The following is a 15,610-nucleotide window of genomic DNA, read 5'->3' as shown; positions in this document are numbered from 1 at the left end:
CCCTTGTATACTTTTGCTATAAAAGTATGTCATGAAAAATTCCTATGATACCTTAAATAATGCCCATGTGTACTGTGTAGTGTCAGTTTATGTCCACCTAAAGATTCACAGTAGTGCTGGGTCATCTAACAGTGTTAGACTGACTGACGTCTGTGTAATAGAGTCATTTGGATGTGAAAAATGAGCTCTACTGTATTATTTAATGAGGATTTTCTCTTTAGCTCAGCACAAACAGGCTACATGTTGGCTGACTCTATTTCTGCAGCATTTTGATCAAAGACAAAACAAAACAACAAAATACTGCAACTGCAAGGTCAGCTTAGGGTATTTACTGCGTGCCTAATGAGCCTTGGATGAAGAAACCTAAACCTTCATTAAATCTTAAAGCTGTCTAGTCTTCTAGTGTGTGTGTATGAGTGTCTGCATGTGGTTTCCAATAACAAGACGAGTGAGAGTGTCTCCAGGTCTTTAGATAATGGGGTCTTTTGGATATTTAGGAAAAGCAAAGCAGGACACAATAGTCAAGTCTAGCTAAATAGAGTCTGTCTGAATGCTTCAATTCACTTCAGTGTCGGCCTGCTTTGAACCACTGGTGTGACCCATGCCTCTATATCAGCACTTCAGTGTAGTCATAATAATATTTAAATGTCCCAGCTCTTGAAGAATAATACAGCCCATATGCTCAATAAGCCAAACTGGATCATTTTTGGTTTCCAAAAATTACTACATCAAAGAACCACTGTTGAGAGCGGGTCACATGCAGTAGTTGTCATAGTGACAGCATTGTGAGATACCTGAGTTTGGTGCTGGCCGGGAGCCAAGGCAGAGGAGAGCCAACCTGCTGGGGGGGAAGTCTGGACGAACACTGCAGAAGACGCAGAGGATAGAAACTGTCTATTTTTCATCATCATGCCGAGAAAAAGTGATTTGGCTAAAGTGGAAGAAGGTGAGCTGAAGGTTTAAATAACTGGACGATTCTTTTTCTGTGTTGCTGTTATAATGATATGAGTAGTTTAAGTTGTGTATGAGGCAGCCTGGTCCCTAAGAGGAAAACGTTTACATTTTCATAAATAATAGAATTTGTATTTTCTCATACATTTTATAACCACTTACATAAAGATGTCATACAACATTATATGCTTCAACTACAGAGGGTTGGACTCAGATCATGTGGCGTTTGGCGAACCCTTCCTGCTGTAGGAACTCAATGAAATGTTACATAGTGTGTAGCCATTGTCACAGGTTCAGCCTTTGTTTTCATTGGTCTCCACCCACTTGGAGTCTCTGGAACTAAATTTGGGAGCTCCTTGGCTGGTGATAAAAGATTGCCATCCCTGGAGCGCTATAATATTGTGGCAATGGAAATGATGAATTGGACAAATCAGGATTTCCTCATTAGTTTTTTGGGAGAGGAGACCTTAAAGAAGGAGCTGGAGGGAAAAAATGTAAAAGTGGAAACATGGTTGTAAAATGATCACAATGTGTGCAGTGGAACTAACTGAAAAACTCTAGGGTGGTTTGATGTGTTAGATGCTGGTTTGGACCTCCAAACACTGGTTCTATCATAAAAGTGAAAGAAAATGAACAACATCAATTCCACTTCTGTTGTTTTATAATTTCTATTATTGTCTAACAACCAACACATAAAAAGTCTAAGAAGCCTGGTATGTAAAATACAGTAAACACAAGAACCTAGCATCAAAGCTACACACCACAAGTTTTTACGTTTTTTTACGAAACAAAATCGAAAAAAAAACTCTTTGACTTAAATGTGTAACTTCATTTAGACTTGATCTTTCTGATGTGAAAGACTTGATCCACGTCCCAAAGCTCAAAGAAGAAGAAAACATTGACTTGGTTGCAGTACTGCATTTGCTTTTTAGTGACTCATATATGTTTTTTGAATGACAAACAGAGAGCTTCTTTATATGCTGACGATATTGTCATACATATCAGTGTATTAATTGAGGACCAACAATACCATTGGCAGTAGCATGGCTAATTAAGACAGGAGACAAGTGGGATAAATAATATTTTTTTTATTCAACAATAATAACAACACAACATTTTATGCTAAATATTCCTTCCACTGACTTCCACTGAATATAGTCTTTGTTAATTGTGCAGAATTGTAATGTTTTGTGTTACATCTGCTTAATGTTTGTTGTGCTGGTTGAATATTTGATTGTTGATGTGTTGTTTCGGTTTGTTCTTCTTCAGTTGGGATAGATATAGATGCAGATTTGAGCGACAGTGATGGTGAGTGGATGAAAAAGCTTTTCATGGAGCTGATTAAAACTGAAACAATTGTTTAGAGTTGAATCTAATTTACAGAATCATGAATCTGGTATTTTGTGATTGCTCTTAATGTAGATGGTGCCACCCAGAGGAGAGGGAACAGGAGGCAAGCAGCTGGAAGAGGAGCTGCAAGGGGAAGAGGTCGTGGTAAAAAAACAGCCAGCGAGGACGAGGGTGATGAAGATGAGGAGGAAGATGAGGCTCCAAGGAGAGGCAGGGCAGCAAACAGGAAGAAGGCAACTAAGAAACCTGGTGGTGGTGATGATGATGAGGATGAGAGCGAGGATGAGGCTCCAAAGGGGAAGCGACGTGGAGCAGCCAATAAGAAGAAAGGAGGCAAAGCCCAGGGCAGTGATGCGGAGGACAGTGATGTAGGGAAAGGAAGGAAGGGAAAGAAGGGAGGAGGGAAGAAAGGAGGGAAGAATGAGGAGGACAGTAAGGGGAAGAAGGGGAATGCCAAAGGGAAGGACAAGGGGAAAGACAAGGACAATGACAAAGGCAAGAAGAAGAAGAAAAAGGGCAGGTAGGCCAGATTTCATGAAATTATACTGTAAGGAATCAGATACCCATCAACCCCAACTCTGCTTTTCAAATCAGGATTCAATTTATCGTAATTGACAGTTTTATTGTCAATACACAATAATAATAAAATTCTTCTGTGATATGCTGCTGACCCATATTGACAAATTAAAATCCAACATAGTGGGGGGTAAAACAATACTACAGTATTTAACTTGAGTAGAAGTATGCTTACTTTACAGAAGACTCAAATCTCAAGTCCTGCTAATGATCCCTACAAGTTACACTGTTCATTAAATCAATATGTGACTGCTAATTCAGCTATTCTTAACTCACCACCATAACATGACCAAGTACTTTAGCTTGAATAAATAGTAGCAGAAATGTGTTTATTCTGCTTTTCTATCCTGTTAATCATTTTTCGGGGCCCTACTTTGTAGACATATCCTGCACTTGATACATGAATTCAAACAGATAAATCACTTCTATTTGCTTCAACAAACTTCCTCTCCCCCTCTTTTTCTCCATCTGATTTTTCTCCTCCAGTTCATCTGATACCAACACAGACTCTGACGAGGAAGAGTCCATGTCGGAAGGAGAGATGGCCCGACTGATGGAGGAGGTGGAGGAGAAGAAGAAACTGATCGCCACCATCAGGAACAAGCCATGGAGGATGAAGAAGAGACTTGTACACTTGAAGTAATCTCATGTCATTTGTTCTGTTTTTTAGTTTGAGATTAAAAAAAAAATCATATACAGTTTATTCAATTCAGTTTCTAAGTGGAATATTTTGTCAGTGCATGTCAGAAGAGATATTCAAAGGGTTCATGTGTATCTTCACAGGGAAGCTCAAGAATTTGTGGATAAGTTTGAAGGAGCTTTGGGCAAAGGAAAAGGCAGGAAGTGGTATGCCTACAAAGTGATGATGACAAAGGTTAGGCTCAAAATTTCTCCTTTCTATTTTACCCTTGATGTCATGGGAGTGGGAGTGTTGTTTTCATTCTTTTTGTTGTTGTTTTATCACAGAAATGGATCAAATTCCAGAGAGATTTTGAGAATTTCAGAACATCCTGTATCCCCTGGGAGAGGAAGATCAAAGAGGTGGAGAGTAAGTTTAGTTTCCAGCACAGCTGAGTTTACCAGCTGAACGGTGACTCCTTGTGGACAGATGCTGAATTTAAAATATTCTTCATGTCCTCAGGTCATTTTGGGTCATCTGTAGCATCTTACTTTATTTTCCTGCGCTGGATGTACGGCATGAACCTTGTCCTTTTTGGATTGACTTTTGGACTGGTGGTCATCCCTGAGGTGAAATGATGCTGCAACATGCTTAAGAATACTAATTAAAATCCATTCATGTAGCATTAAAGTATAAAATAGTTATAGTATACAGATAAATGAAAATAAGCAAAAATATAGATAATAATAAATATGGAAATTAACTTTTATTCTTTTTTAAATTGAATTTGTTTTATATTGCAGGTTCTGATGGGTCTTCCATATGGTTCCATTCCAAGGAAGACTGTACCTCGAGCAGAACAGGACACTGCTCAGGACTACTCTGTCCTAATGGACTTCAATGTGAGTCTCACTAATAAAGATTACGTTTTTTTAAAGTGTATTTTATTAGTCATACAAATAAATGTCTCCAACACTGATGGGGACCACAAGACACCACAATAATACCAATAAAACCAGATTCAGAATTCAGCACATACTACAAAGAGAAGTAAAAAAAAAAACAGATTACATAACAAAGAATATGTAATATAACCCTCTGTGTAACCCACTAGAGAAATCAAAATAATGACTAATTAAGAAACCATTATTGCCTTCTTTTTGCATTTGTGAAAATTAGCAACTGTAAACACATCAAAGACAATAAATAACAAATAATAACAAATAACATCATCTGTATATGAGAATAGTTCAGACCTCTTTTGAGCCATTTCATGCAAACTTGACACTTTTAAATTATCACAGTTTGTACAAAACAGAAGAAAATGGGCTTCTGTAATCATCTGCCACATGTAATACATACCTGTTATGGTATATAAATGGCAGACACTAAAGGGAGATGAGTGAGGAAAGGAGGACTGAAAAAAAGTTAATGATAACATCTCTTCTTTTCTCAGGGATATTGTAAATATTCAGTCCTGTTTTATGGATACTACAACAGCCAGAGGACCATCGGCTTGCTGAAGTTCAGGCTGCCTCTGTCCTACCTCATGGTCGGGATCGGCACCTTCGGCTACAGCCTGGTGGTCGTGATTCGCACGTGAGTCTGCAATCCAATAGCGTGTATATTTGGATTTTGGATTGTTTGCTGTCAAACAAATGAAATGAAGTATGAAAAACATCTTAGTCAGGATGCTTCAACTACCCCTAAGCATGTTTTTCCATCAGAATGGCCAAGAACGCTGATGTTGGCGGTGGAGATGGAGAGGAAGGAGAGTTCACCTTTGGTTGGAAGATGTTCACCAGCTGGGATTACCTCATAGGCAACGCAGAGACTGCAGACAACAAATACGCCTCCATCACCACCAGCTTCAAGGTAACCATGGCAACCGGCTGCACAAACTGAACAGATGAACCATTTGTCCAGTCAATTCATATAGGTTTATATTTGAAAGGATATGTTGAAATTCATTTCTTTCAAAAATGCTGTAATAGACTGTTGAAAATCATACTTGTAGTTATACTTTTACTGTCAATCCTGTACAATTTTTGACAAGAACAGGAGTCCATCGTGGACGAGCAGGAGAACCAGAAGGATGAGAACATTCACCTGCGGAGGTTCCTCAGAGTCTTGGCTAACTTCATGATTACCTGCAGCCTCGGCGGCAGTGGATACCTCATCTACTTTGTGGTGAAGAGGTCTCAGGAGTTTGCCGACAGGGATGACCTCAGTTGGTATGAGAAGAACGAGGTAATGATGGTCAGATGATTCCAATGAAATACTCCATTGTGGAAATACTCACAGACAGCGATTAAGCTGACATAATACCCCTGTTACTCCTTCTACTACTACTGCTGATATTACACCAAACAAAGGTAACAAAGTCAAATTGAAATGAAAAAGTACTTTACTCTGTTACAACAAAATAAGTGCACTTTCTTACTGCGGTACCATACCGTCCTCTTCCGCTTATCCGGGGTTGAGTCACGGGGCCTAAGCAGGGAAGCCCAGACTTCCCTCTCCCCAGCCACTTCGTCCAGCTCTTCCCGGGGGATCCCGAGGCGTTCCCAGGCCAGCCGAGAGACTTAGTCTCTCCAGCGTGTCCTGGGTCTTCCTCGGGGTCTCCTACCGGTGGGACGTGGGAACACCTCACCAGAGAGGCGTCCAGGAGGCATCCTAATTAGATGCCTGAGCCACCTCATCTGGCTCCTCTCGATGCGGAGGAGCAGCGGGTATACTCCGAGCTCCCTCCGGATAACTGAGCTTCTCACCCTATCTCTAAGGGAGAGCCCAGCCACCCTACGGAGGAAACTCATTTCGGCCGCTTGTACCCGCGATATTGTTCTTTCAGTCACTACCCAAAGCTCATGACCATAGGTGAGGGTAGGAACGAAGATTGACTGGTAAATCGAGAGCTTCGCCTTTTGGCTCAGCTCTCTCTTCACCATGACGGATCTGTGCAGAGTCCGCATTACTGCAGACGCCGTAATGCGGCCTGTCGATCTCACGCTCCATCCTTCCCTCACTCGTGAACAAGACCCCGAGGTACTTGAACTCCTCCACTTGGGGCAGGATCTCATCCCCGACCCCGTGCACTCCACCTTTTTCCGGTTGAGAACCATGGCCTCGGATTTGGAGGTGCTAATTCTTATCCCGGCCGCTTCACACTCGGCTGCGAACCAATCCAGTGAGAGTTGGAGGTCACGGTCTGATGAAGTCAACAGGACCACATCATCTGCAAAAAGCAGTGACCCAATCCTGAGGTCACCAAACTGGACCCCCTCCACACCCTGGCTGCGCCTAGAAATCCTGTCCATAAAAATCATGAACAGGATCGATGACAAAGGGCAGCCCTGGCGGAGTCCAACCCTCACTGGAAACAACTCCGACTTATTACCGGCAATGCGGACCAAGCTCTGACACCGGTCATACAGGGAATGGACGGCCCTTATCAGGGGGTCCAGTACCCCGTATTCCCGGAGCACCCCCCACAGGACTCCACGAGGGACACGGTCGAATGCCTTCTCCAAGTCCACAAAACACATGTGGACTGGTTGGGCAAACTCCCATGCACCCTCAAGGATCCTGCAGAGGGTGTAGAGCTGGTCCACAGTTCCACGGCCTGGCCGAAAACCACACTGCTCCTCCTGAATCCGAGGTTCGACTATCCGACGGACCCGCCTCTCCAGCACCCTCCAGCACAGACCTTACCAGGGAGGCTGAGGAGTGTGATTCCCCTGTAGTTGGAACACACCCTCCGGTCCCCCTTCTTAAAAAGAGGGACCACCACCCCAGTCTGCCAATCCAGAGGCACTGCCCCCGATGTCCACGCGATGTTGCAGAGTCGTGTCAACCATGACAGCCCCACAACATCCAGGGCCTTGAGGAACTCGGGGCGGATCTCATCCACCCCCGGGGCCCTCCCACCGAGGAGCTTTTTAACCACCTCGGTGACCTCCACTCCAGAGATAGGAGAGCCCACACCTGAGTCCCCCGGCCCTGCTTCCTTACCGGTGGGATTGAGGAGGCCTTGGAAGTATTCCTTTCACCGATCCACAACATCCTGAGTCGAGGTCAGCAGCGCACCGTCCCCACTGTACACAGTGTTGACGGCGCACTGCTTCCCCCTCCCAAGACGCCGGATGGTAGTTCAGAATCTCTTCGAAGCCGTCCGGAAGTCTTTTTCCATGGCCTCACCAAACTCCTCCCATGTCCGGGTTTTTGCCTCAGCGTATACATGAGATACTGTAAATGAATAGACTGACTAAATAGACTGTAAAAACCTCCAAACAATCCTTATATGATATTCGATAACGATTGAAAGAAAGAACATTGAAAAAAGGGTTAAAATTTTAATTTTAAACCAAAAAATGCTGAACAAAACAAATCCATTTACAGCTTTTACAACTTTTTATTTATAATGCAGTGCTGTAAAATTTCATTTATTTTAACAAACACAGTATAGGAAATAAAAAGGTGTCTGTATTCATAATATAACAGTGAAAAAGTCTAAGATAAAAAGTGTGTTGTCAACTGTACGGAAGTAGTTATTTGACATGAGGATGTCAGTGGTGATTCTGACCTGTTTGATCCAGTTGGAGATCATCATGTCTCTACTGGGGCTGGTGTGTCCTCCTCTGTTTGAGACCATCGCTGAGCTGGAGGACTACCATCCTCGAATTGCCCTCAAGTGGCAGCTGGGACGCATCTTCGCCCTCTTCCTGGGAAACCTCTACACATTTCTGTTCGCCCTGTTTGACGAGGTCAACTCCAAGGTATGGCAGCAGTGTGTGTGTGTGTCTGTGTATGTGTGTGTCTCCTCTCCCTCCACACTGATCAACTGGACAGTTTTCTGATGGTTCCACATTTGCTACAAATTTGCTCCAAAGGCCTTTTTAATTTAAGGATGGATGGGAATGAATGTCCTAATTTCCTGAAAATTGGGCAGTTTGCAATATGCTGAATGGATTCATGTGTCACTGTTGATTCATCAACTTGTCTGTGCCTGTCAGCTGGAAGAAGAGGATTCCATTAAGAATGCCTCACTTTGGGCCATAAAGGAGTACTACGCCAACTACTCACGCATAATCAATGACACTCTAGTCACTCCACCCCCCATGGACCCTTCTGATGTCATCAGAGGACCCTGCTGGGAGACCGCTGTCGGCATAGTAATGAAAAAAATTCCCACCTGTTTTCACTTAGACATCTGGAATATTAGCAACACTGTACAGGTTTTGCTGCTACCTCTCATCAATTAAAATCAGTGGTGTTATTCTCTGCCAAAACCTAGAAAATGTCCTGCTGTCATGGCAGTTATTTTAGGCAACATAAATGCCACTTGTACAGTCGAAAAAACCACCTGGTTTTAGACTGAATAAAAAGTGTTTTTGAAAGTGAAAACTGCCACACATACCGAGCAATTTTCCAATTTCCTTTTAAAGATATAATAAGTATCAGATACATGTTAAACTGAATGAATAACTTGACTCTGCAAGCAACCTCTTCATAATTTTGTTGACTCCTCATTTTGTGCTGTTTGTATTCCAGGAGTTTGTGAAGCTGACAGTATCAGACATCCAGGTGACCTACCTGACCATCCTGATTGGTGACTTTGCCAGAGCTGTCATCGTCCGCTTCCTCAACTACTGCTGGTGCTGGGACCTGGAGGCTGGATTTGTAAGTCTGGCAACCGCAGCATTTTTGCTTCAATTTTAAATGAAACAGTTTACTTTAAATGTAAATACAAAATAGTCCATAGATCAGCAATTAATGAGGAGTTCAGAAGTCATTCCATCATTAAATGAATGTCAGAATATCTCCTGTGAAAAAGGCAGACTGTGCAGTTATTATTTCAGTTTTACAGTGTGGACCTGGTTGACAGTATAATATGCAGGTGGCACACAGGGTGAACCCAGCTGTTTAATTTATAGATTAGCACGCTAACTTGTGAATAATAAGTCATTAGCACATTTAAATCACTATATAAATGTGATCAGCACCTAAAGAATCAACACTACAGACTGTTTTCATTTTTTGACTTGTTATATCAGTTTAAAAAAAACAGGTAACGTAATAACTTTAACAATTGTTATGTCCTATCATGTATCCCAGTGACTGAGCATCCACAATATTCATACATTAATATATTAGTACCGACTTTCATTTTCATGCCGATACTGCTATTACTTGTTAAAATATCTGCTGTGAATAAAAGGTTTATCTTGTTAGATGACCGGCCAAACTTTAGGTATGAACATTCATCATTTTTCCAACTAGAATCAGCTGTGGACATGTTGCTGATGATGTGATGTTTTCATTATTTTTCTTGCAGATCTAAAACAGACATCAGTGTCTCAGATCCAGTTCTCACCTGTTATACTGAAAATGTTTAAACTGTAAAATTTAAAGTTTTCATCTCTATTCACTTTTAGCCGTCATATGGAGAGTTTGACATCAGTGGAAATGTTCTGGGATTGGTCTTTAATCAAGGGATGATCTGGTACAAACTTCATTTTTATACAGACACAGTCAGTAGTCTGTGTGTGTGTGTGTGTCTGTGTGTGAGAGAGTGTGTGTGTTCTCTTCTTAGTTGATGAAAGTGGATTATATTCAGTAGATTTATTGTTGTATTTAAAAAGTATTTACCAGACACCAGACACTTTAAAATTATGATTTATCAAATTAATATCAAAGTATCAAATGGTGCCATCACATAGCATCACATCATTTCACTTCTGCGAATTAATACCAGCACATACCAGACAGAAGTAGTAGTCAAGGTACAATAGCCAGATTTTTCCCAAAAACACATTTGAGTTCATAACTTGGCTAGTAATTTGAGCACTGTCAGTAAAATGCCCATATGAATGTGCAACTTTCATACCAGTTGTGTACCAGTGAATATGTGGACAAATAGCAACAATGCAAATCACATATGGTTAGGGTGTTATAGACATGTTTCCAGAAACAAATAATAGAAACTCAGTTCAAACTTTATAGTTACATTGTAATCAATTAAGCAGCATTGAAAACTGAAAACCTTCATATTTAATATGGTGAAGCATGTTCTGGTGTGTTTCAGGATGGGGGCCTTTTATGCTCCTGGGCTGGTCGGCATCAATGTGCTCCGCCTTCTCAGCTCCATGTACTATCAGTGCTGGGCAGTGATGGCCACCAACGTCCCCCACGAGAGAGTCTTCAAGGCCTCCAAGTCCAACAACTTCTACATGGGCATGCTCCTCCTCATCCTCTTCCTCAGTCTGCTACCTGTCGTCTACACCATCATGACCCTGCCGCCCTCGTTTGACTGCGGACCCTTCAGGTAACAATAAATGTACAATGACCACCAGTGATATGAGTGGAGTCAGATATGAGCAGGTGACATGTTGACCCTGCTGATGTTTGCAGCGGGAAGGTGAAAATGTTTGATGTGATCATGGAGACCATCGATCTGGACCTGCCAGCCTTCATGGGGACGCTCTTCAGTTACGCAGCCAACCCGGGCCTCATCATACCAGCTGTTCTGCTCATGGTGTAAGTGTCAAAGAAACAGACTGGATCACATACATACATACACACATTTTTTGCATATTCATATTTAAACATCTCTGATACCCAAATTAATTATTGTTTATAGCATGTGTCTACAAAGGCTGCAAATCTTTCTGTGTTTCTGTGCTTGCGGGCACTGAAACACAACAAACCCTGTCATCTCTGCTTACAGACTGGCCATCTACTATCTGAACGCCACGTCCGAGGCCTACAAAAACTCCAACATGGAGCTGATGAAGAAGATGCAGATGGTATATACATCTATACAGATATATATATATATATATTCACTTTTAAAAATGATGATTTTAGGGGCCCAGATAAAGCAAACATATTCAGTATGTAGAAGAGAAATAATACTCTTTTTTTTGCCAAAAAGGACCTGATGACAAAAAGATAGGAGCAGATTAGTAATGTTATTGCATCTGAGCCAAAATTCACACCAACAGAGACAAAGCTTTACATGCAATTCTTACAGATCTTTAGCAATTTTCCTCCAACATTAAACAAAAACTTAACTCCAGTCCAAATACTGTTTTGAGCTCCTTACTGGAACTTTGTACAATATATCTTTGACATAACTTTTTATTAAGCCCACTCCTCTCTCTCTTTTTCTTCTTCTCTTCCCATTGTTCTATATAAAACTCTGCTGTCCTCCTCTACCTTTCTCTGCCCAGGCTCGGGATGAAGAGAAGAACCGCAGGAACAACACAGACAGCACTAACCAGGTCATGAAAGACCTGGAGGACCTGCTGCCGAACCGCTCCCTCGCCCCCCGTGCTCCCCCGGAGCCTGGTCAGTAAACTACTGCACATTCGATGTCTTTCAAAGAATACTGAGAAATAGTGTATCTGTACATCTCCATCCCTATAGCATGATGGAAAAGTGTAATTCCTTCTGTATATCGAACACCAATATGTTACTGGTGTTTGTGTATTTGACATTATGCATCTTTGAGGTACTGATGTTATGAACTCATCTGATTCATCACTTTGTCTCTCTAAACAGAAAAGACACCAGAGAAGGAAGCAAGGCCAACTAAGACGAAACCTGGGTCAGCTGGCAAAGGTGTAAACTTGCAGAAAGATGTGGCGCTGGCATCACCCAACCCCAATGCTCGAGGGCCAGTGAACCAGCAGCCCGGTGCAGGACCAGGCCGAGGTCGTGGGAGAGGCCCCCCTCCAAGATAACAATGTGAGAAAATGACAATACTGCAGGCTGTGATAATCACTCAGATAATCTCTGTTAATGTCCCACCTGGAGACACAAACAGGCACTAAACACAAGGGGTTGTGATTGTGGTGTTTCAGTCACACAAAGACCTTCATTAGAGCTTCATATTTTCTTACTGACGTCTACAACAACTCAAGAATGCTGGAGGTTATTTTGGAAAATTATCACTCTATAATGTGTAATCTACTGTATCGATGCTGTAAAAACCTCAATTTTGTCTTGAGCTAATTATAAGCACAATTCACAAAGGAAGGCAGGAGGACCTGGCTCTTAATGTGTTTGTCTGCCCATGTGGGTGTCTGCCCAAGGTTGGACCCTTTTGGGCAAAATTATAGCTGAACATCTGTTAAACATCTGTTGAACATCTGTTGAACATCTGTTGGTTAGTACATGGTATTAACTTGGGTTACCATTGGTATATCAAGACACCTCAATCAATGCTAACTCAATGCTCAAGGTATTTTGAAACTATAGGTAGCCATAGCAACAGTACTTCATATGCAACGACATAACATACAACTTTATTTATCTTAAAGAAAATGTTTGTGTCCCAAGATACTCAGTATGTATTGAGTGTAGAGGTTTATTCTTGGAAACAGTTGTCTGACAGACATATAACACTACTAAGTAGCTGTTTCTGGAGCTCTCAACCACATCTCATGGTCTTCCTCACCATCCTCCATATTAAGGTCAGGTTTATATAATATTTCTAATAAAATAGAATAAAACAAATGTAAAGGTGGATTAAAATAAAAAAAGTAATAAAAGGTTCCGGTCATACAAATAATGATGCAACACATGAATGTAAGTGTAGGTTACTAGGATACAAATGACGTGTAATAGTGGGCCATGGCAAAAGCTTACTACTGCAACAATAATATAAGTTTTGATAGAGAAAGTAATTATTTCACCACCTCCACCTTGAACCTTTTGAGACAACTCTATTTTTTAAATTGAGCATTATGGCTTACATATAGAAAACTCAGAAAAATGTTACTTCTGATTGGCTAACCGATTGGGTTCAAACATAGTTCAGGGAAACAGTTTCTGCTTTGTGTTGTCATGTTGTCCAGCTCTACATTGCTGTTCATTTTTGCTAATGTAACTCTAATAATCCCCAGCATTATGTAGTCCCAATAGTGACCCACATCGGCAGACACACACTGGGTCCATATTGCTGATGGAAAATTGTTATGGATTGCCCAAATGGATCTCAAATAGCCTGTCACTAAACTGTGTGTGTGTGTGGGGGGGGGGGGGGGGGGGGGGGGGGGGGGGGCTAACTGGAATATGTGAAAGCAATGGACAGTTTTCTCGTTGAAGTGACCAGGAAACATGGTGACTTAACTGATTTTAGGTCCAGAAATCCTAAAATCTTTTCTATCTTTTATTCAATGTCAGTTTGTTAATAATGTAAATCAAGCATTTTTTCATGCTATTATATATATATGCTATTATTAGCTTCATAATCAACATCCATCTACTGCTAAATGTGTTGTTGTATTGTAGGAGAATTACAGTGTGTGGTCATGTCTGATGTCTCAGTTATTGATTTTCAACACATCTGTGCCTCTGCCTTTTTTGTTTTCTCTTACATTTACAATGACTTTGTAATTGTGGTATGATTCTGACTTTGCAATAAAGTTTAAAATCTTTTAATAACATATTTTATAGTCGTTCATATCATGTTTTCTTCAGTTCAAGGGGTAGCAGGGCAAACAGGAGGAGGATCCAAATACAGTCATCCAAAAACTAGGACAGCTTGGGAAAAAGGGGGTTCTAATAATCAAAATACAAAACAACAGGCTATAGTCCAGCAATGAGAAAGCAGTCCAAACTAGCAGACAAGTCTAAAGGGGCGAGGCAGGCTGGTCACAAATATGTGGAGGAGTTTAAACCTCAGGGAAAGGCAGGAACAGGTAACAAAAAGGAACAGTATACCGTATAACTGGTACAGGTGGCTGGAATGCCAGAATACAACAAGGCAACAATGACAATCTGACAGGGAGTGGACGAAAAGAGGACTGGTATATGAAGTACTGGTGAGATGTCGATAATTTGGGAGTGGCAAAAGGTGAGCAGGTTTTGGAACAAGGCAAGAAAGCCCCGGGGCATCTTGTGGACAAGTGGAGAAGGGCCAAACCAAAGGAAGGCAAGGCAAGGCAAGGCAAGGCAGACTTATTTATACAGTATAGCGCATTACATATACAATGGCAACTCAATGTGCTTTACATAAAACATTTAACAGTAAGAACTGGAAATAAAAAAAACATAAAACCATGCAATTTGAGAAATAAAAATAAAACCCAATAATAGTAAAAACATGGAAACATTAAAACATACAAGAGAGAAATAAAATACTAGAATAGAGCATTAAATATACGGTTGCAGCATAAAATAATGATTTGCTTTAAAATCATTAAAAGGACATACAGTGCAAATGAAAGATTTGCACTGGAAGAGAGAGTGTAGGGATGAAGGCAGAGGACAGGAAGAGGAAAAATGAGCAAAGGAAACTAAATAAACATGGCCACTGCATTCTATTTTATCCTATTATATAATTGAGACTAGTTTAGTTATTTGCCTGAAACCACAGAGGTAAGGGAGTAACTCAAAGTATGCCTGCAAGTGAAAAGAAAGTTGAAAAACAACATTTATTAACCCAACAAACGAGTTAGTCGCATTTCTGCCATTTTTTTGATTTTTTTATGTGTCTCTGTGACTTTAACAGTAACAGCTTGAGAGAAAAATGCAGAACATCAGGTTTCGTATAATTACTCAGAGCAAGTTTTTACCTTATGATGGTTTCAGGTCAGTGTTTAGCTGTGTTTACTTCATCAGTTCCTTTAAAATAAGAACTAAAACAACTTTTATCTTGTAGTTGTTACTGTTTCCTGTAGTGTTGCATGTCTGTATAAATAATATGTTTGATTAAAGGGTGAAGCACATATAAATTTACAAGTCTGAACAGAAAAGTCACCTAACCAGTCAGAGGTTGGAGCACCTCTGAGTGTCACTTCACAGGTATGTGGTCTGTGAAAGGTGACAGACGATTGGCTGATCCTCTACAGGTGCCTGAAAATCATCTGCACAATCATTGGAAGGGCGGATCGGCTGCAGAGTGAGCTAAATACTCTGACTAACACAACACATCCACAGACGGGGGTGTGAAGACTATCTCCATTAACACAGGTGAGCTTTTCAGACATTTGAATATAAAAAAAGACCAAATATATTGGAATGTCCTTAATAACATCTTTCTTTTTTCCTTCGTGGCTCTACAGTGATTGGTTTTGTTTCTGGTTTTAACTCGTCAGGGAAGTAAAG

General features: G+C 41.1%; 1 protein-coding gene across 1 annotated transcript; it reads left to right on the top strand.

Moving 5' to 3' along the window:
* The first annotated feature begins 909 nt into the window (after positions 1 to 909).
* On the top strand, positions 910 to 12,240 carry tmc2a (transmembrane channel-like 2a). Its single transcript, XM_053340539.1, has 20 exons — positions 910 to 946; positions 2,221 to 2,263; positions 2,402 to 2,821; positions 3,364 to 3,516; positions 3,661 to 3,751; positions 3,844 to 3,925; positions 4,019 to 4,125; positions 4,300 to 4,398; positions 4,953 to 5,095; positions 5,224 to 5,371; positions 5,558 to 5,746; positions 8,092 to 8,271; positions 8,509 to 8,667; positions 9,047 to 9,175; positions 9,931 to 9,998; positions 10,581 to 10,820; positions 10,907 to 11,032; positions 11,223 to 11,301; positions 11,728 to 11,845; positions 12,059 to 12,240. The coding sequence occupies exons 1-20, from the start codon at positions 910 to 912 to the stop codon at positions 12,238 to 12,240; spliced, it is 2,793 nt and encodes a 930-aa protein (XP_053196514.1).
* The last annotated feature ends 3,370 nt before the right edge of the window (positions 12,241 to 15,610 follow it).

This window comes from Scomber japonicus, chromosome 19 (genome assembly GCF_027409825.1).
Source record: "Scomber japonicus isolate fScoJap1 chromosome 19, fScoJap1.pri, whole genome shotgun sequence".
Classification (NCBI taxonomy): Eukaryota; Metazoa; Chordata; class Actinopteri; order Scombriformes; family Scombridae; genus Scomber; species Scomber japonicus.
Note: the sequence above shows the minus strand (reverse complement) of the source record. Positions and strands in the feature narration are given on the sequence as shown.